Here is a 21,352-nt window from a genome sequence, read left to right as displayed (position 1 = left end):
AAAATAAACCAAACGACTCGCTACAATAAGGGAACATTCATAAAGTTCGTGAACTTAAATTCATTAATATAAAAAATATTGTTACATTACCGAGATCGAACTTGCCACGACGATCGGAGCTCTCAAGCCAGAAAGACCCGTTGGCCGAGATGATGTCCCTAACGAGTTTTAGAAGGCTCTTGGTGCTACTGCTCGATCTGACCTACTTAGCCTCTTCAATGAAATTCGACACGCTAACGACATCCCTAAGGCGTGGAAGCACTCGCGGGCTAGCCTCCTGCACAAAGGTAAAGGAAAAGATCTGGAAGATGTCGACGCTCACTGACCAATAACTGTAGCGAGCAACATAAACAAACTTTATGCCAAGGTGTGGCTCAATCGCCTGATTCCCTGGGTGGAGTTCAGTGGAGTGGTGGTAGACATGCAAAATGGCTTCTGCCCACGTCGATCCCAACCTCAATTTCCCGTTTCAGTGAAAACCTCAATTTCCCATTTAAGAGTGAAAACCTCAATTTCCCGTTTAAGAGTGAAAATCCTATTTTCCCACTATAGCAATAGTCGCTTCGACAGATTATGGGCCGCAAACTTTTATGTAGATACCGGAGTATCAGAAGTATCGCGTTACTGAACGCTACGTAGCCACTGCAGCAGCAGGGTACGTACAAATTTTGATGAAGGAAAACGGCGGGGAAAGCGACCGAAATCATGATTGATAGTTTCTATTGCGGAAGGTAAGATGGGGGGTGGATGGGAGAGGGTTAAGGAAAAAGCTGTTAGTAGCGTCTGCTACGACGCTTCTGTACGATCTGCCGACGAATTAACCTCGTGTTCGTATAACCTCGTGTATGTATACTTTTATTTGGGATTGTTATTAATAGAATCATCTTTTAATTATAAATTATAACAACTGACAGAAGTTTACTTTTAATAGTTTTTAATTTTTATTGATTCCATGTACGATTAATATTGTATTTAAAGTTCGCAATGTCTGACGACCGAAACGAGTGACTAACCAAGGCTTATATATTTAAAACCCTATTTTTGGGCATATTATCCACCTTGAATTGATTGACTTCATTCAAGATATAACTTTCAGAATTAAAGTAGTCATATTTTTAACCTATTATGTAAAAATAATTAATACAAAGCCATTTTGGGCCTTTAAACCACCAAGTCTCGCACACTAGCATTTTTCAACTAGTATGGTTAAAATAGCGTATTGAAATTAGTATCGTGTTTGTATTTGAAGTAACGAGTTGGGAATTTTGGTTGTAGCGGGCTACTCCAGTTATTTTTACAGGATTCTTTAAAACTGCTGCTCTGTGTAAAGTCTCTTCACTATAGAGTAGTAGCACTCCGTAGCTTTGGCCATGGCCGCCATTGTGGGCGCGAATTTTTTATGAATAGGAAAAAGCATGGGTGACGTTATGTGACGTAGCACTGCCATTACTCTATAGAGAGACGCAACTCCTTCAAAAACCTGGGGTACGATTTTATTTGCTGAAAATGACAACAGTTTCTGGATGTTTGGAAGCGCGGTTTAATTTTTTCGAGAATAATAGTGGATTGTTAAACCTAGGAGCAACAAACACAACACCCTACACAAGGAGAACGCAGCCCGACAAAAGTCGTGCATTTTCTTGTGTACGTTTTTCATTGGCTAGACGCTTTAGAGCCTGCTGCCGTCGGAAGGGGAAAATTCGGAAATGGTCTTCCCCCCGCCCGTAAAACGTTCAGCGTAAAGGCTCGTGAAGCTCGTCCAATTAAATTTGTAGACAACCCTTCGTTAGCGTGTTTAAAGGCTAGCTGCGTTCTCCTTGTGTTTGTTGCTCCTAGGTTAAACTAGGGATGCACCGATATGGTTACAGCCACAAATATTGGCCAATATTAATAAAGTCACTTATCATAACAGTAGTGTATATGATAAAAATCATTGTAACTCAGTGCACTGTCATACCATTTTATTCCAATTAATTTTTCATGAAAAAAGTTTGCAAAAGCATATCTGCATGTTTCTTTTTATTTTACTTGATACATATTATCTATCACCCTTACCAAAAAATAAGTTGGCTAAAAAATATTTAAACTTGGTTTTAAGTAGGTTTTAAGTTGGTATTTGAGACAAATACCAACTTAAAACCTACTTAAAACCTACTTAAAACCAACTAGAAGTACACTTAAAACCAACTCTGATTTTGCTTAATGGAGGCAACTTAAAACCAACTTAAAACCAACTTGAAACTTGCTTAATAAAGACTACTTAAAACCAACTTAAAACTTACTTAATAAAGACAACTTAAAGCCAACTTGAAACTTACTTAGTAAAGACAACAACATGTTTAGTGGGTGGCCTACCACCAGGGTATTTGCACTGCAGGCAAGTCAATATAAAGGCGGACTGACAGAAGCAAACCTAGGCCTTTAAACCACTTAACAACTACTAAAATATACATATACATACTCCCTTTAAAACTATATATTAAGGGGGGCGCAAAAGCGGCTAAATACCCCGGGCGCCATTTTCTCTCGCTACGCCTCTGCTGGAACAACACTAGTCACAAGCATGAAATGTGCCCGAAATATTCTGTTAAAGAGCGACCCTTGGACAGATCGTTACAAAGTACCCTCGTAGGTTCTTAGAAATATAAATACGTTCTTTGCATATTTGGACGAGCGTAGTTATTTAGTAGAAAAATATTCGTCAAAACATTTTAAACCTTCTCGCGATACAAGCACAAACTTAAAGCCAACTTAAAACCAACTTAAAAATAATATGAAATTTTCCGACCACTTAAAACCAACTAATTACCCCTTTAACTAGTTTCTTGAAATATGCTGGCAACTTGAGCCTACTTAAAACCAACTTAATATCAACTAAAATGTGTAAACCAACTAAAAGCCAACTAAAAACCAACTTATTTTTTGGTAAGGGCAAAAAGCGAATATCGTTGATTTTATTTGTTTACACTTTAAACCCCTGTCTATAAAATTGTCTAGCTTCTAAAATCTGGCGTGCGTGGCTCGGTCAATCACTCTTTGGGTATTTTAAAAACATTCTTTGGTCTTACGCGCCAAGTGGCGAAAAATTCTCAGACCTCTAATCCCCGAGTAAAGCAATCTTTTCGAATGGTGGAGCACCAATAAAGAACGACAACCAATTCTTGCCAGCCTTGATGGAATATATCTATATTAAAAATTAAGAAATATGCCAAGCCTTTTTGAAAGGGAAATGTCAGGTTGTGGCAATGATTATTATCACAAGGTAGTTAATCGAGTATTTTAGTATTTTTAAATGTTTTACCTACAAATATTTTTGAAATTCCGGTATTGGCTGATACCGATATTAGAAAAATAGGCCGATATATCGGTGCATCCCTATGCTAAACTCGCATTTCACTGCTTCAAAATTTTGTTTACTTATTCGATTATATATCTCAGACGCTAATGAAGCAGCAAAGGTAAATAAAGTAGTTTTCTTTCAGTTAAGACTAATTTTCTTTTTTTGAGTTGCTCTAACGTAAATTATATCAATAGAAAAATTGAAGCCTTGGTAGTAAATTCACTAGTGACATCCGGTGCCTGGGAATTGCAATAGCTGCCATCTGCTTCTTCATCATGGTTGTGTTTCTCTGAAGCGAAGCGACTTACTCTCTCTGTGGGTTATGTGTGTATGTAAATATATTCATAAGCGGGTTATTAATGCAAAAATTCAGCTTAAGTATTTTTTTGTATGTGGGTTATGTGTGTGTGTATATATATTCATAAGCGGGTTATTCATGCAAAAATTCAGCTAAAGTATTTTTTTAGTATTTTATTTTAAACAATTTCAAAAAATTTATTAAAGTATTTTTTTAAATTACTAATAGTTTTAACACTTCAAGTAGACATTTTGACTTCTTTTTGGTTTTCACATTTATGCCCTGTGTTATTCCGTACATGCATGTTTGATACTTAACATGTTCGTTTCAATGTAGCATGCACCAAAAGTGACATAATTACCAAAAGTGTGGACGGCTTACCTTCTTACAGGTGTATTTTGTTTTTAGTTGCAATAGCATATGGTAGATGGTGATAGGTTTCCCGTTGATTGAATTAAAAACTATGTATCTAGCCCTTCTCAGGGAATTATATCACACATCTATACTTACCAGGCGTTTTATTTGCCAGTTCTTTAATTTCCTTCCCTCCTCAATGTAAACTCTCCTTCCTTCCCTCTACACTTTTACTTTGAGAGGAATTTTCATTACCAAAAAATCTTCAATTGACACACTTTGTAATTGTAATTTTTAGATGCACTTATTTATTACTTACTTCAATAGGTAATACCGAAAAAAATTGAAGGTAACGTGTTTTGGTTACTTTTCCCCGTATGCAGAGATGAGAAAAAGAGGTAAATTCCATTGCTCGCCTTCTCTCTTGGTTCCCCTGCAATATTTTATCTCTCCTGATAGAGACTAAAAAAGGGAGAAGGAAATTTAACTCACATGATCCCATGCACGCAAATCTTTTTGGAATCATCTAATCTGCTAACCCAAGCGATTTTGTGTGGTCTGCGAGCAATTTGTATGAATGGTGTGTCAAAGTGGATGCAATGACAGATAGTAAATGTTTTTCTAATACCACTCTTAGGGTATTGATTGAGCTTTAACATTTTTGTAATAGGTAACACCAAGAATGTATTTATTTATTGTCAAGATTTTTTTTTGCGTTTCTCTAATTCCACCTGTTGTGGCCCCGGTATGCTCCTCCGCTTTAATAGAATCGAATAATACTGCAATCTCATTGGTTCTTAAAAATTACGTTTTTCGCCGCCATTAACGCTGCTGCGAGGATGCAAAAAATATGATGGCTGCCTTTTTTCCTCCCCCTCTTAGCGCGACGGGGTTAAGGCTTCAACGTGTCCGTTGTTAGTCTCGATATATTCATTCTCCCTGAGTATAAATAAATACATTCTTGGTAACACTTTAAAAAGTAATTTATCTCAGCACTACCTGCGCTATTAAATAAGGTACATGCATGCTCACATCAAAATTTTAAGAATTTTATAAATCTCGCAGATTTTTTTAATAAAAAGTAGGATTTAGGTTGAAAATATAAGAAATTTCTAAATGTCTTATGTTCTTAAGACCGTGGTTAGGTAAATTAATTAAATTATCAAGTATCAATAATTTTTCCATCAGTATTTTTCTAAACTAAAAATAGTTCACAAATCTTCAAAACAATGAAATCTCATTTGCATATAAAATTTTCCCTAAATTACACTGGAGGTCAACCTAGGGTTCATAGCATGTATAGTATCTTAAAAACTACAAATAGTTTTAAAATGGTTTTTTTATAAAATAACCTTTGCCATCTTGTTGAAATGTTGCCTCCCCGCCTCAGCTGTGGATCTGTTTTCTCTCTCACTAAAGAGTTTATGAACTCATTCTTAGGCGTTGGCTGAACTATTCCAGGGCAACATTTCAACAAGTTGGGCAAGCGAAAAAAACATTTTATAAAATCATCTATTGATAATATGGTTCTTACAGTTGAAAGAACCCCAAAAAATAAAATTAAAAAATTTCTTTATAGGGGTCGTATGGGGTGAGTTTTAGTCAGGGTCGGGGAGATAATAAAAAACTCAGAAACCCGGATCAGGTTGGGGTTTATGATATATAAATTTAAAAAATTTAAAATAGGAGATTTTGAAAGTCTACTCCAAAAACTACTGAAATAGTAGAATGAAAGAACTGAACTGTCTTTACCCAGGACTATTACCATAAGTAACATTAACAATAAGTATGACACTTCCTATTGTTTTAATGCTAATTTTCTAACCGAACATTTTTTCGGCACTGATACTCTCTTCAAGCTGTGACTTGGACTCGTGACTTACCGTTTTGGATGACTACTTTCTGATAAAAATTTAAGTCTTATATTGGAGAGCATGCTCTGGAATCGCGAGGGGCTTTTGCTTTGTTTTTGAAGCCTATGTGCGAATCATGCGTGGTATAAAACATGAGCTTGTGGCGCTGAGAAAACCTTTTTTAATTCTTATCATCTTAGCCCATCTATCAGAAACCAGATTTTTCTGCTTAGCAGAAGTTGAGTATATTTTAGATACTAGAGGGCTTTGTGCTGAGAAATCAACTTGATTATGCAATAACTATGAAAATCAGTTTGGTTGTAAATCTCGTCAATTGTAATCCTTATTGTTGTTATTTTACTTATGCCATTTGTTTTAATGTTGCAAAATTTAAGGACAATCGTGAAAATAAAGAAGTCAATAATTATTTTGAAAGTTTTGTAAAGTTTAAGTGTTTCTATTAATTGAAAAAAACATTATAAGCTAAAGAAAAACGAATTCATTTATTTTTTAGAAAACCTGACCTTTTTTAAAACCCAGACTTGAAAATTGGTCATCCTGACCCGAGTTGGGCTGGGTATAAAACCTGAGGTCGTGGTCCCTGTACAATCACTATTTCTTTAATGTGGTTAAATGTCTTTAAGAAAGTCTTATTTCTTTTTAATTATTGGAATTTCAAATTTAATTAAATTTCGACTGGAAAAATTCTTTGTAAGAACTAACATCATCCATTTTTATGACCGAGGTTGGTCTAAGTAACGCAGTTCTTTATTCTTGGTAGAAATTAATGTTCAAGCACTAACCTTATTTGTTTTACTCTTAATTAATTTAATAATGGTTAAATTTATTCCTACTACGCAGTTTGATGATGTCTGAAAGTAACCCTTGGAAAAGATCAGGTTCTTCTATCTCACAATTGGATGAATCAGGAATTGAAGTATTCTCAATTCAATTGAGAAAACATAAACAACCATCAAAATGCAGAGAATTAGGTATGGTGAACAAACTTAAGAAAAACTGATTTGTAATATACTGAACAGAGGTAAGAAATCAACCTAATATAACAGTAACTAGGGGTATGTTACACTAGGAGGAGTTTCCATTCCTAGCCCCTTCATTTTTGTAACGCCACTGGCTCTCCTAGTCTGAGCAGCTGCTATTGTGCTTGGTCTTAAAATTTATACCTTTTTGTAACTAATATGCTGAGAGATTATAGAACATGGAAAAAGTCACAAATTTAATTTGTGATACTAAAAAAGATTACTTTGCTTCAGAACTTAAAGGTGTTGAATGAAATTCCGGTGTAATCTGAAAAAAAACTTTTACTGAAAAACTGATACCTGTAATTTGGTCTCCCTTAAAACTGGATCAGATATTATTAATGACATAATGATGAATTTATTTATTTTGTGGGAGTTAGTGAATCCAATGTTTTTACCTTTTAAACCAAGTAAAGCGTCGGGAACTGATGGTCTATCATGTGTATTGATCAGGGGTTAAGTTATTATTTTAGCACCTATTCTAACTAAAATAATTAATTTATACTTAACTCATCAACAATTCCCAATAATGTGGAAGATTGCCGGGGTTATTTCGGTGTTTAAATCAGGTGACCCTTTGGATTCTGAAAATTACCGTGGTATTTCAGTATTACAAGGTCTTTTTAAAGTTCCTCTGAACAGTTGCTACAATATATTATAGATAAACAAAACTCTCACCAAACCAATCAGGCTTTAGACCCGGACACTTTACTGTTGATTGTGCCATTAATCTACATCAATCCATTCATTGTTACTGAGCTTGGAGTGGTATTTTTGGATTTATCAAAAGCTTTTGATAGAGTTGACCAAAGACTTTTAATTAATATTCTTAGAAATAATGGTGTCAGTGTAGAAGCTGCAAACTGGTTTATCATGTTTATGTGAACGTTCTCCATCTTAATTGGTTAATATACATATGTTCTAATTCTAAAAGCCTGAGGTCTTCTAGATCTTTTGAATATCTTGATGACAATTCAATATTAGACTGATACTGCTACAAATATTAGTAGCTTAATTCATCGATTAGAGAGTGATATGAATCGTTTAAAACTACCCTAGCACCAAAAAAATTTGTGGAACGTAACTAAAACCTTTTTCTTATTGTTTGCTCCTAACCAATTTAGACGTGTAATAAAAAATTTGTTGCTTTCTTAATTTAAAATCAAATGTAAAGAAAGTGTCGTTACTTGACATTTGAATCCTTGACAACGATTATTTTATGTATATGTATATTTTTTGTAGAATACTAAGAACTAAAAAAAATACGTTTCTTGTAACATAGTGTATTTTAATACCTCATGATGCATTTTTAGGTGACAGAAAGAGAACGGCACCTGTATTCAGAAGAAAAAAACAAGCTTCTGAAACCTCTATTGTTCAGCAGATAAATCTAGTTACTAGTGATCAGAATATATCTAGTCACAATGAATATCATTATCAAGCAAATACTACATTTGTGGACGAAGAGGTATGCTATATTACAGCTACTAGTGTTAAGCCTGTTGAACGACTGGCTATTCGATCTCGAACTGACAGGCACAGAGGCTTTATATATCAGTTTAAATTCATATTTTTCATTTAACCTATAATTTCTCAAATAACTAAAGCATAAACCCTTATATAAATGTCTAATTTTTATAAATAGGCTTAAACAACATATAAATATTGTAAGAAATATGGTTTAAAAAATCTTAAATAAGAGGTTCACCCTTCATTAGAAAAATTACAATTTTTTTAAATAATTTATTTAACGATTTTGAAGTGTCTAGTTCTGATGCAATAAAAAGCACCATTTCCAATAGACTACTAAATGTATGCATAATAATATTAGAAAGCATCACAATTAAATCTAAAGGGAATAATGTAATTGTTTTTAATTAAAACAATTTATCATATATAGTGAATATTTTTCATGTTTAGGTGTAGTGTACTAAAAAATATTTGAATTTAGAGTATTTCTGTCTAAGTAATGTTTTCAATACACGTCTTTCATTTTTCTACTTATAAACATAGAAATATTTCAAAAGTGAACCTTTTTTAAATATTTATCTGTTTTTATGCTGACTTTAATGGGTAGTTTTACTTAAAAACCATCAATACCAAGTAACTATTAGTAGGTGTTGGGAATTCTTCGACCAGATTTTCTCAATGTTTCATGTGAATCAAGGACTTGCTAGCAATTGCAGCACGGTAAATGATAAAGTTCCCCTTTTCAGTTCAATTTTCTCTAATAGTACGCTTAAAACCTTTGCAAGAAATCCGGTCTGAAACTATATAGTATTTTACCGGATTCAATTGTCAAAACTAAACCAAGAATATGTGATGATTATTTTTACATCCTTTCATGACAAAAATGCCGCCGTGATCTATTAAATTATGTTGTGGTTCATAATAACTGAATTCTAATGGTCATTAAAATAAACATAAAAAAGCAATAACAATCATAACTTCCCTCTAGGTTTTTTTTTCAGGGTATCTTATTAAGAGTACTATTCCATTGCATTAAAATTTTCTGATAAATAATAGTTAATCATTTAATTTTTATATGTATTAATTTATATATATATATATATATTAGAGGTACTATTTTTTTAAACAGCCGTCCAATTTATTTGCATATAAACTTGAAGTTGCAAGGGTTCAAGGCTTGCAGCCTTGCAGTGATTCTGGCAATTTTTTTTGGGTTCTTGACTTTAACGAGGAGCAGAAGAAACTTAAAGTATTCATTTCAAATTTTTGTTACTCAGTACCAAATGTCAATTTGGTTTTTCGTATTAGGAAAATAACGTAATTTTTATTGAACCACGGAAGAAAACCTTTACAGATGAAATCAAAATGATATACTGTTGTGCATCGTGTGATAAATTTTTATTCAGTTTATCTCCAATTATCCAAGAAACCTACAGTGGTAATATCTTGAAATTTTTTTTTATTTATCATTTTAATCTAGAGTTGTGAGAGTACCATATAATTGTGTAGAAAGAATACCTTAAGTCTTTAAATCTCAAGTTTGTTTTTTAGAATGAGCTTTTTTTTTTCAATATTAGCAATTCAAATTTTGTAATTATTTAAAAAAAATATGGTGTAGCTATAGTTTCTTTTATGCGGGTATTTCACAGGAGCTGCTATTACCATGCTACATGTGAGAGAACGGGTTTGGGGAAATAAATTTCAATGTCAGTCGGTCAGAGATTTGCATAAAAGAGTGTATAGGAGTGTATGTGGCAATTTTTGTTATTGACAAACTTATACAATCTTCCAGTGGTGGGTTTAGGAACTACCGAGATAAAGAGGAAATAAATTGCTGCTCATTTATTTTTACAAATATATTACTCGAAATTAGTTGCTTATTTTTGGAACTAAAGAAACGCTTTATCAATTGAAATTCAGCGATAAATGTGACTTAAGTTTGCTAAGTCTCACCAGCCATTTTTGCATCTTACTTTCTTCTTTTTGCTGAGTATAACACAAAAACAGCGTGTAACTTTGGGTAAATTTGTAAACATCTGGTGATTTGACGCGTCGAAGAAATGTCAGGCAACCATGAAATTTAGATTCTGAATTTCATGGTTGCTAGACATTTTTTGTCTGAAACATATTAAATTTAGACAAAAATGGACTGACAACTATGTATTTTAGTAGTAACAAATGGTCTGCTTCTCCACACTCCCTTCTACTTCCAAAATCCGCCACTAGATGTCAATATTAATAATGTTCATTGCCTACTGAAAATATCTCAGATTGATAAATTGTATAGAACTCGCAACACTCTTTAACTTATAAAAATTTGCAGATTTCATTAAAAAGACTGAATTTTGTATTCATTCAAAATGTGCGAAATTCTTCCTTGACGAATATTTTACACCAGAAACTATCGAAGGTAGGATATACATTAAAAAAATAAGCAAAGTTCTTAAAAAATATTACTTTCTGGGACAATTAACTATAACCTGATTTACCACATGTTTTAAGACTACAGTTTGTGGTTTTAAAGTTTAAGATCTTAGTTATGTTGTTTATAACTTAAAAATTATTAAAAAAAAATTTAAGGAATAGGAAAGGCATTTAGGTCTGCTATGTACTAAAATCAGAATGAAAAGTAATATTTTTTCTACCGTTTTAAGCATTAATATAGGGAAATTTAGCATTTCAAACCATAAATCTTTTAACTTCTGATTGTAGACATGCAATATTGTCAGGAAGATTTGAAATCGGTGACAGTGTTGGTTCGATTTTAAAATGGTTATTCCAACCGCAAATTTTATCAGCTAATTTATTTATTGTCATTTCTCTAGTGGGGGTTTTTAACCCCAGGAATAGACTCAGGGAGTGAAGTTATAGGAAACATTGATGAGATGAAAACTTAAACAAAGATTTAACAAAATTAAATTTGAAAATGGGCGATATTCCTATTGCTCTCAAACTGTGGTTTTAAAAGCTTAGAAAGGGAAGAATTGAGCATACAATATTTCATTCCTTAAAATGACCCATACAATTCCTAAAAATACAGGGTTGCAATCTCATATTGTCCAAATTTTTTTTGTATTAAAAATGTCTGGAAACCATGATTATCAGATACCAAATTGCTGGTTTTCCAGATATTATTTTTGTTTAAATTACAAGATAAATCGGGATGAAATAAGACTGACAAACATTTATTAATGAATAAAGTATCGTCTGCTTGACCAGATTCCCTTTCTGAGAATAAGAAAACCATTTCGTAAGACTAAACACATACAGGGGCAACTCCAGACCAACTTTTTGTTGTTGATCACTACTCTGAAAAAGCCTATTTAAATGACACAACGATGTGAATGCTCTTAGTGGACGCGTGATTTCCGTTACTATTATTACAATATAGTCATGCACTGTTTTGACCTTTGACGTGTGTTGGAAGAAATTTAATGACTGTCACTTTGCGGGGTTTAGCTATGACATACATCTTTTTGCTTTAAGTATTTTGCTCATGGTTCAAGGATCTAACCAGTTTTAATTTATCTGTGCAATGAAATGATTTTGTGAATGTGTAATCATTTACGTGACTGTCAAAATGTAAAGAAATTGTTCACTGATTACACTTATTGATTAGCCTAGCCCTTACCTTGAAGCTTCAGGGATTTAAATTTTCTGTTTAGGGAAATATGTTTGACTGACATGTTTTTTTTTATAGATTTCACAGAAGAACATACGGAGCCATTTTCTGTAAGTTTAGGCATTTTATTGCATTATGAAAGTTTTGCTAATGATCCTAAGAGAGAACTTGCAAACTCTACGCAGAAGAAGTGGTTCCAGATTTTTCACCCAGTGCCACAAGCTGGGATCGAACCCGGTTCCTCTTGCGAACCGCTCCGCCACCCCACTTTTTATTTTAATTATTAAAGATTAATTATAAAGTTATGAGTAGCTCAAGTATCCCTAATCTATCCAATGGATCTAACACTGAATTTTTGATGCCCAAAAATAGTGACCTAATAGTCTGTTATTTACTTTGAATTCATGATTTCACTAATATTTTGTTGTATCGTTACATTTTAAGCAAAAATTTTAATGAGAAATTTTGTGAAATTAATACAATAATATATAGAACCTTCAAATGTAGTATGAGGGGTGTACCAGCAACAAGGTAAAGAAATTGTTTCCCAGCTGGCGGAGTTCAGAGGAAAGAGGGTAAAGAGAAGCTCCCGCTAAATTATCTTTCTCATAATCGAATAAAATTCTTGGTTGTACTAAATAGCCCCAAGAAGTAGTGAGGTATTTGAAGTCGCAAGAGATTTGATTTTCATTTAAAAGGGGTTGTAAGTGAATAATGGTTTATATGGTCACGATTGCTTTTTTGGTAAAAAATTGTATTAATAAATATCTTAGTCATACTTTTTTTCTGATAAATTTCTATATGTGTAATTTCATTTCAAAAAATTTCCTTAGCATATCATTACGTCTGTGAATGTGGCACATCATTTGCCTTTGATGGAATAGAAATTGGAGCGATTAATATGGGACGCTTCATGGTGAGCCACCAATTACTTTGGGAGTACCATGATGCTTTTGTTTTTGCAAGGTAAAATCTTTGAATGAAAGGAAATTTATTAAAATTTCTGATACATGTTTAAACCTTTATAATTTTATGTATTTTCAGAAGTTCTTTTCATGCTTTTTATGAAATTGTCATTGCTCGTTTTGAGAGATCCTTCAATTTTCAAAATATCAGGCAACTATTGTCATATGCTCAGTTAAAAGCAGCCTGGGCTCACTTCCTGAGTTTGCTGGATATAGACTATTCTGATGGCTATAAATGTAGTGAATGTCTTGAAAATCCAAGAATTATTCTATGTGATGGGACTACTTTAGGGTTCAAAAGAAAGTTTTTGTCCTGGAACCACACTAATATCGAAGACCAAAATATCAGAAAAATACCTTATGCCAAGTATGTTTTACTTTAATTACTAGACTCAAAATAAAATTTTAAGTATAAATATCCAAAATAATTAACAAGACTCAAGAACCTTTTAGTTTTATTAATTGTCAAATTACTTTGACATCTAAGAGCTCCATAGTTATTGTAAAATAAATGTTATAATGAAAAGTATAAACCAATATAGGTTTCACATTTTCTTATTTTTCCTAAGAATATAGCACTTGTTTTGTTTTTCTAAAAGTCTTATCTTTTACAGGTTTTCTGATAGAACATTTCTAAAAAATTCTCAGTTAAGGAAAAAACTATCCAACTTTGTTTGCTCGAAGAACATCTCCAAATTTTATTTTGAAGTTTTAATTTCTGATCTGTTATCTGAAAACACAAATGCTGCAAACAGCTTAGTGAATCTACTCAATTCTATTATTGTCAAATCAGAAAACCCTTGTTGTCCTCAAAACTATAAAGACTTCCTCTATTGTTTATCAAAGGATTCTGCACTTTGTGCAACTTTTCCCTGTTCAGTAGAATTTCAAAACTTAATAGATAAATTATATGTTGGATATAAAATTTGTGAATTTCCTGATGATATGAAAACATTATCTACAGAATGTCCAGTTTTATATGATTTATTATCAAGTGAATCATTGACTTCAAATTTAATTCAAATAATGAGTGTGATTGCTGTTAAATCAAAAGTGTTTCCCACTGTATGATGCAACTGAAATTAATTCTGAAAACTCATCATTGGATTTACCAGAGGCTTCAGATATCCTAGCATGCTTTCCAGCAATGACCAAGAAATGCACAAGAGGAATCTACTCAGCTGACAAGTCAGCAGATGATAAGTCTTGCGAGAAAGATTTTTCTGGGAAACATGCAACACTCACTCCTGGAATATTCACAATATATTGCCAACATGGTAATTATGTTTTCATTAATTTATGAATAGAATGTGTGGGAGAAAGAACAACAATATGCTTTTGCCAAACTTTTTGCAACTTATATTTTTTCAATATCAGCTGTGGTTAGATAAAAACCCATACTTCACAAACTTACATCAGTTAGCCCACACTCATTTAAGTTCCTCACAAAACTCCATAGGAATTAAGCTAGTTAGTCATTTCTAGTAGCATCATGAATTCTTAATTAAATTTATGAAATTAAATGTCTGCTTTATTAAATAAGGTAAAGGGAAGTAGCTGTGGTCACTAGCTCTTAATTCAAATGATGAGAGGATATTGGAATATAAATATTTATTTGACTGAAATTTAGTTTTTCAAACTGTATATTGAAAAACTATCTTTCATCAACCCACATTTTCAGTTTTTTTTTCAGTTAAAATTAATGTTCCATAACATTTTTACTAGCTAGCAGACTCCTTTTTTTATTTTGTAGTTTTGGTTTAGATGAAAAGAAAATAACTTTCTGATACCAATCCAAGTTGAATAACATTTAACTGGAAAAATATCCAAAATCAAAGTTAATTTCAATGTTTTTTAACTTTCATAAACTTAAAATGGGTAGCTCCGATTAAAATTACCAAAATTGAACTGCTTTATAAATAAACAGACCATTTTTAGTCAGTACACGTAAAATTCACATTTTGGATTAGTGTGATCAGCACCAAGGGGTTAACTTTTGCGTTTTCAAAAATGTTTGAGATTAATTTTGAGTATGTTGTTAGTTAAACCCCAGCATGCCATATAACGATACCATACCTTAAAATATAATTATTTTTCATTCAAGAGTAATTTCAAGTCCTCTAAAAATATTTGTGATCACAGTAGATTAAATTATATTTATTATATATTAAAAATGATAATTCTAAATATTAGTTGGTATATCTATGCAATAAGATAATTTTTTCTTTTTTTTTCTTTTGAGGAATTTGTTATGGATTTCAAGTCCTTAATAAGTCCGAATCTGTTAATGTTCCATTTTCTATATTGAGAACAAGATTTCACCAAAGTATGATTATTTAAAATATTTATCATAAAATTTCTACTAGCACTTCTATTTAATACTAGAGTCCAAGTACTTTATAGTGGGAACTCGGAATTTGCAATTTGAAAAACCCTTCATATGGTTTTCTATACAAATAAAACAAACTTTATCTGTAAATGCTTTAGCTTTGTTTCAATAATAAAACTGAAGTAGATTACTACCAGTAACGTTAGCACGGGGTCATCCAATTTGTTTTTTATTTTATTTGAAATGAAGTTTCTAAAATATGAAAATATGAAATTTAATTTTTCTTTTTATGAAAACATTTCTTTTAAAATGAGTCGTAAGATGCTAATACCTTAAATATAACCAAATATAGATGTTGAAAACTAAATTCTGATATTTTAATAAAATGATGTTTTTTTGTTTTTTTTTAGGTCCTGGGGTTGTGGTATATGACTTTGCTTGTGGTCTTCACCAATACTGCCTAAACAGAGATCCTATCTTTTTTAAAAACACAAAGTTTTTAATTGATAAGCTTCACTGGAGGAATCATACAGGTGCTTTGCTAAAACCTAAACATTTAAAGGGGCGTTCAATAGGAGAAGGCAACTCCTGTGGGCCCCCAAATGTGTCCAAATTACATGTAAAAGTTAAGTTAGGGGCCTCCATGCCTCACCCCAAACGCATGGCAATATACAGCGATGTACTCTCAGAAACATATTATCTGGAGCCTCCCCTGAAATAATTCAATGTGGGCATTAATTTAATTTAAGTACATTAATTTAACATAAACACAGCTGTTATCAGACTTAATTTTTATTGATGAGCACAATACCAATTGTTTATGCAGGTTTTTGAAAAATTTGAGTGGCAACTGATGTATTTCAAATCGCATTTAGACTTCCTAGAGATTTCTTATAGGGATGCACAGATATAACAGCATATTTTTCTAATACCGGTATTGGCTTAAGCAAAGCTGGCATTGGCCGATACCGGTATTAGAAAAATGTTTTGAGGAAAAACTTAAAAATAAGAAGATTCTCGATTAACTAATGAAAAAATTTTTTTGCCACAATCTTAAATTTCCTTTTAAAAAGACCTGTTACGAGTGTAAACAGAAAGGTCTAGTGTTATGATAGGTAACTTCGTTAATATGAGTACAGTCGATATATGGGCTGTACCCATATTTTTGCACAACTAGTTGAAAGTTAATTAATTAAAATATTTTTTGCCTTAGGATGTTCGATTGGTTTTTGTCTGGACAAGTATCCTCAGTATAAATTTTTAAACACTCAAATTAATGAGCAGATGAACTCCACACTTAAGAAAATTAACCACATACTTACTTTCATGAACCAACCAAATTTCATGGCTCACTGTCAACTGTTCCTTTATTGCTACAATATGAAGAAGAAATTAAAAAATCAAAAAGGTATTTATTTTACTCGTCTCACTATTTGTAGATCTAGGTAAGATAATCAGGTTTACACGATACAAAAACTTATAAAATTCTTTTAGCCTTGACTTCCACACCTAAAAAATACATTATTAGACATCTAGGTGACAATCTTCCTGTAAACCGATTAGTTTTGTAGAGCTACCTTTTAACCAGACTCTTAATCAATATTTTAGTTGTAGAAAGTGGAGAGCAGTGATGGATTAAATCTAATGGAAACCTAAGCTTAGGAACCCCTGGGAAGCTATATCCTAATACAATGTCACAGGGCTCTTAAATACCTTATAACAATGGGCAGCTGCCTATTATCCCTAATGGTTAATTTGGCACTGGTGGAGAGAAAAGGAAAAATATTTAACGAAATTCAATTTTATTGGCTGTTAACAATATGAAATTAGCAAAAATGGCAAGTTAATAATTACTATCAAAATTGAGGAATTGATTGTTTTAATCTGATTTACATAATTGAATTGATTTTTCTAGTTCCTTTTTAGTCCATTTTACAGATCCAAACATTAAGTTGAAGGCTATAATAGTGAATTAAATTAACTTGAAATAAAATAATTGGTGTGATTAGTAATTTGCAAAAATTAAAAATTTCTTATTCAATAGAAAATCGAATAGTATTTAAAAAAATTATGTAATACTTTATAGAGTAATAAAAGGCTTTTACTAAAGTACTCTTTCAGATAATTCAAATAGCTCCAGTCATTAAATTAATAGAAAAAAATCTTACGAAAAGATATTGTACATTCTAAACTACAATGGTTTTATCTTTTATGTTAAAATGCCCCAATGTCGCTAAATCATCCAAATGACTTTGTTGAAATTTTATTTTGTTTAAATTATAGCTTTGTTTATAATAAGTATTTATTAACCTTTTTTTCCAGCTCAAGCCACTTGAAATGAAAATAGATTGTTGTTGACCTCACGCAGCCAGCTACATCATTCGTGATATAATAGTTCATTATCTTTATAATATAAAATTTTACATGTATAAAAATATGTTTTTAATTAAAAAACATTGTGATTGACTTAAAATAAACTTATAACGCAGAACTTAAGGCATAGAATCATAAATTGTTACCAATTAACTGACTAGTTTATCAGAATTGTATAATCTCTTTAACTTATAAGCAGCACTCAAGTTTCTATGTAAATTATTCAAAATCTTAATTGCAGAAACTGACAAAGATCCTAATTATTGTATAATTCATACTATATATTCACTGTTTTTGACAATACAATTTAATAAATCATTAAATGTTTTTAACAATGTCTACTTTATTAAATTGATTTTAAGGGTTTTTTAACTAATATTTGGTATGAAAACAATTCAAGAAGAAACCCTAATTTTTTTTTTGCTATACTGTATAGGATAAATTAGCATATAGGATGTTTTTTTCATAACCTCATGTTATTAGATTGTAATAAACATTTATAGATAACACCAAAATAATTTAAAATAAATATAATTTTGGTTGGGTTTTATTTAAGAAAAATGATCTTTACTCGAATAATTTGCATCGAGCAATAAATAAGTTTTGCTTATGCTTCCACTAGGCGTTAAAATGATCTAAATGTTTTAAAATAACGATTTTGCATGCTGAACTAACTCCATTATATTCCAATAAGCCAGGCCTACCAGAAGTAAATAGCCCTAACTAATCTACTTGCTATTCCTCCTACGTAATTTTCTATCGTACTACTCAGTGGTCTCGCTAGGTCACTTTTTGGGGGCGTTAGCCCCTCAAATTAAAAAAATAGCCCCCTTAATTTTTCTCAAAGCCCCTCCAAAATAAACCTATCACCCCTCAAAATATGTTTGCTTTACTGAAGAAATATTAAAATATACATTCAGGTTGTGTATTTTAAGTGTTATTTTTATACTGTTTCTTGTTTATAAACTACTAAGTGCTGAAGGAGCGAGGCTCCTTCAAATCTCTTGCAGAGAATAGCTCCCAAATTTAGAATCCTGGCGACGCCATTGAGTAAGCTTAAGATTGATGAACATCTTTTTTCTCACCTCTGTTATACCATGATATAGACTTATGGCATAAGTATGACGTTTGGTTAAAATTTTTGCAAACTTGATTTTCACAGTAGTGTCAAATCAAATATTACGCAGTGGCAATGGCAAGAACTATACTAATGTGATTAACATCAATGAATTTGAAAAATTCTCTTAGGTTTGTAAAAAGGTTTAAGAAAGTGACAAAATAGAGACAAAAACTCCAAAAATTTTGAAACAAAATCGTAGCAATAACTCCTGAGAATTTAGGAAATGAAAGGACATTGCAACTAAAATTCCTTAAGTTGCCATTATGGAACAGAATTGGAAAATTTATTTGAATATTTGGCATTTTGTCTAAAAGTCTGATAAATGATTTTTTTTATACATTTATGTTTTTCAAGCCATGAATAAATCCGAGTCAGTCAGCATACAGTTTACAATACTGAGGATAATATTTCTAAAAAGTATGACAGTAAATTTCTGTTACGTAGACTTGACCAACATTTTTCTAATTTATGTGCTTGGCATATAAGTTTATTTATTAAAAAAGTGTGACTGGTGTGGATATATAAGATCTCATAGTACCTTTTGAAGACATAATTAACACCCACCTTCACCCAAAATTTTTTTTCTTAAATATGGATGAGATAAATGGGCGGCTCAAATCAGCCATATTTTATGCCATTATGCAGGTGGGTTACAATGTGTAGCAGGGTGGTGTATATCCCTTCATGCACTTTTATTAATTAGTGGAAACTATAGGTTTTATTAGTGCTACACTCTCACCTAGTGTTGGACCAAAATAAACTATTGGCGTAAAGTGTAACTCAAAAATACCCACACTGGAAATTATTGGCCAGTGTTTTTGTAAACTGTAACACTAGTTCTACACTCAACCTACTCTAGAAAAGGAGATAAATCTAATGTAACTCGTTTCTATGAAGCAAAATAGCAGCTTTGAAAAAGTTTGTTTCACTGCTTCAAAAAGCGTTTTTCATTTTTAACCTAGCTGTTTGAGGTATAAAACTTGGGCGGTTAAAGAACCATAAAAGGTAAATAAAGTTTATTTCATTTCAATTTCGGTTCTTAAATTATTTCTAGATGAAATTAGGTTGAAATAAAAGGTAAGTCTTGGCTTTAATTACATAAAAACAAGCTATTAGTGTGAAAACATCAGGATATGTGCAGTTCAACAGTTTGAAAGAGTAATTAAAGAATGCTTTATTCTCTATATTTTCTGGTCCTCTTTAAGCCCATTTGCAAATCTTATGTGTGCATCTTCCTTAAGAAAATTTATTTCTGCATGAGTCAAGTTTGTAAAAATTGACAATTTATTCCACGATAGATTGAAACCTGCTCACCCGACCCCTACGATTTCATACAAATTCGCTTTCTAGGGTTAACTTAATTGTAGAAACCAAATTCCAGATTTTCAGAAACATCCAAAAGGCCATTTTGGAAAACAGAATAGGTGTTCAGGCAGCTCTTTATAATTTAATAATTGGCCAATCATTGATTTTATTTTTGTGGAATACCTCTTACGATATTATGATAATATGAAGAAATAGTAGCCACATGGCATCAGTATGAAAATCACACAGAAACTGCAGTATTTAGTAGCATAAAGTAAACTTTAATACAAAACGTTGACAATTGTCATAAGCAATTACGATTTTTTTAAAATTACTGAAAAAAATCAACTGAGAAATATAACTAGCTATTAACTATTTATGAAATTGAAAACGAAATTTATTCAATATCGTTTTAAACATTATTAGATGAAACATAACTATAAATCAAAAAATTTATCCTAAAGAAGATATTCATTAATTGATTAATTACTTATTAAATGAGTTATCCGAATTTTACAATTTGCATCAACTTAAACATGAACTTCCACGAATCCAATTTGCTCGCTTGCCCGCGCTTTTTTAGGTATTTATTCTTCAATTCTTGTTCACACTTTGCGCTTCTAAGCCTTGGATACCTAAAATTTCCTAATAGGTTGGAGAAGCATCCCAGTGCGAACAAACTTTTAAATTGAGAAACTTTTAAAAACATCAAAAACTTTAATATTTAAGCATATTTTCAAGGAAAAAAGTTATTTTCTCGAAAATAATTAAATACTTAGAAGCTTGAAATAATAAAATTGAACTTATGTTGGTTTACTATTGTTTAAACGCCAAAATACAAGATTTACCTATTTTGTCAAAACCATCTGCTAGTGTAGCCAAGCCCATAAGATGGGACTACTTCTCATGCCTCTGATACCAGATTACAAGTCTACATAGTAAGACTAAACTTTTATCGCAAAAGCTTTGAAACGTATAGAAAATGTGTACGGTATGAAAAACTTGGAAAACGATTGTTGAAATTGGTTCTGACGATGCCATCACCTAACAATGCTGTTAAAGGCTACGAATATACCAAAAATGCAAGGTTTTAATGCCAGATTACTTAATTAGAAAAATTAATATAAATATTGTTTATTTGTCAAAATTATTAACTGAAATCCAAATTTTTTAATGAAAGGTTCAATTTATATCAAAATTGAATAAAAATCAATTATTTTGAAACGAAAAAATTTAGCAACTATTATTTTTTTTAAATTTTTATATTTAAATTTTTTAATTTT

At 31.6% G+C, this 21,352-nt stretch overlaps 2 protein-coding genes and 1 long non-coding RNA gene across 11 annotated transcripts; 2 read left to right on the top strand and 1 right to left on the bottom strand.

Moving 5' to 3' along the window:
- The first annotated feature begins 672 nt into the window (after positions 1-672).
- LOC149940505 (uncharacterized) lies at positions 673-12,938 on the top strand. Of its 8 annotated transcripts, none has more exons than XM_090176965.1 (10): positions 673-731; positions 3,535-3,668; positions 4,320-4,390; positions 6,707-6,837; positions 8,199-8,353; positions 9,485-9,604; positions 9,664-9,793; positions 10,679-10,765; positions 12,056-12,087; positions 12,811-12,938. In XM_090176965.1, the coding sequence occupies exons 2-10, from the start codon at positions 3,663-3,665 to the stop codon at positions 12,859-12,861; spliced, it is 783 nt and encodes a 260-aa protein (XP_090033091.1). In that variant the 5' UTR covers positions 673-731; positions 3,535-3,662; the 3' UTR covers positions 12,862-12,938. The 8 variants fall into 8 exon arrangements, with proteins under 8 accessions (XP_090033091.1, XP_090033095.1, XP_090033090.1 ...); XM_090176964.1 differs by lacking the exon at positions 673-731 and adding an exon at positions 738-843; XM_090176966.1 differs by lacking the exon at positions 673-731 and adding an exon at positions 3,021-3,458.
- A 1,055-nt stretch (positions 12,939-13,993) lies between these two features.
- LOC149940504 (uncharacterized) lies at positions 13,994-17,979 on the top strand. Of its 2 annotated transcripts, XM_090176973.1 has the most exons (5): positions 13,994-14,219; positions 15,185-15,268; positions 15,682-15,804; positions 16,485-16,679; positions 17,594-17,979. In XM_090176973.1, exons 1-5 carry the CDS (start codon positions 14,090-14,092, stop codon positions 17,605-17,607), a joined length of 546 nt encoding a protein of 181 aa, XP_090033099.1. In that variant the 5' UTR covers positions 13,994-14,089; the 3' UTR covers positions 17,608-17,979. The 2 variants fall into 2 exon arrangements, with proteins under 2 accessions (XP_090033099.1, XP_090033100.1); XM_090176974.1 differs by lacking the exon at positions 15,185-15,268.
- On the bottom strand, positions 17,089-20,905 carry LOC149940503 (uncharacterized). The gene is made up of 3 exons (XR_016481108.1): positions 20,560-20,905; positions 17,582-17,674; positions 17,089-17,230 (listed from the first exon to the last, which is right to left on the bottom strand). It is a non-coding gene; the product is annotated as an uncharacterized LOC149940503 (long non-coding RNA).
- Between the last annotated feature and the right edge of the window lie 447 nt (positions 20,906-21,352).

The sequence above is a fragment of the Leiobunum rupestre genome, chromosome 6 (genome assembly GCF_980474605.1).
Source record: "Leiobunum rupestre chromosome 6, qqLeiRupe1.1.hap1, whole genome shotgun sequence".
NCBI lineage: Eukaryota > Metazoa > Arthropoda > Arachnida > Opiliones > Sclerosomatidae > Leiobunum > Leiobunum rupestre.
This window is presented reverse-complemented; position numbering and strand designations above follow the sequence as displayed.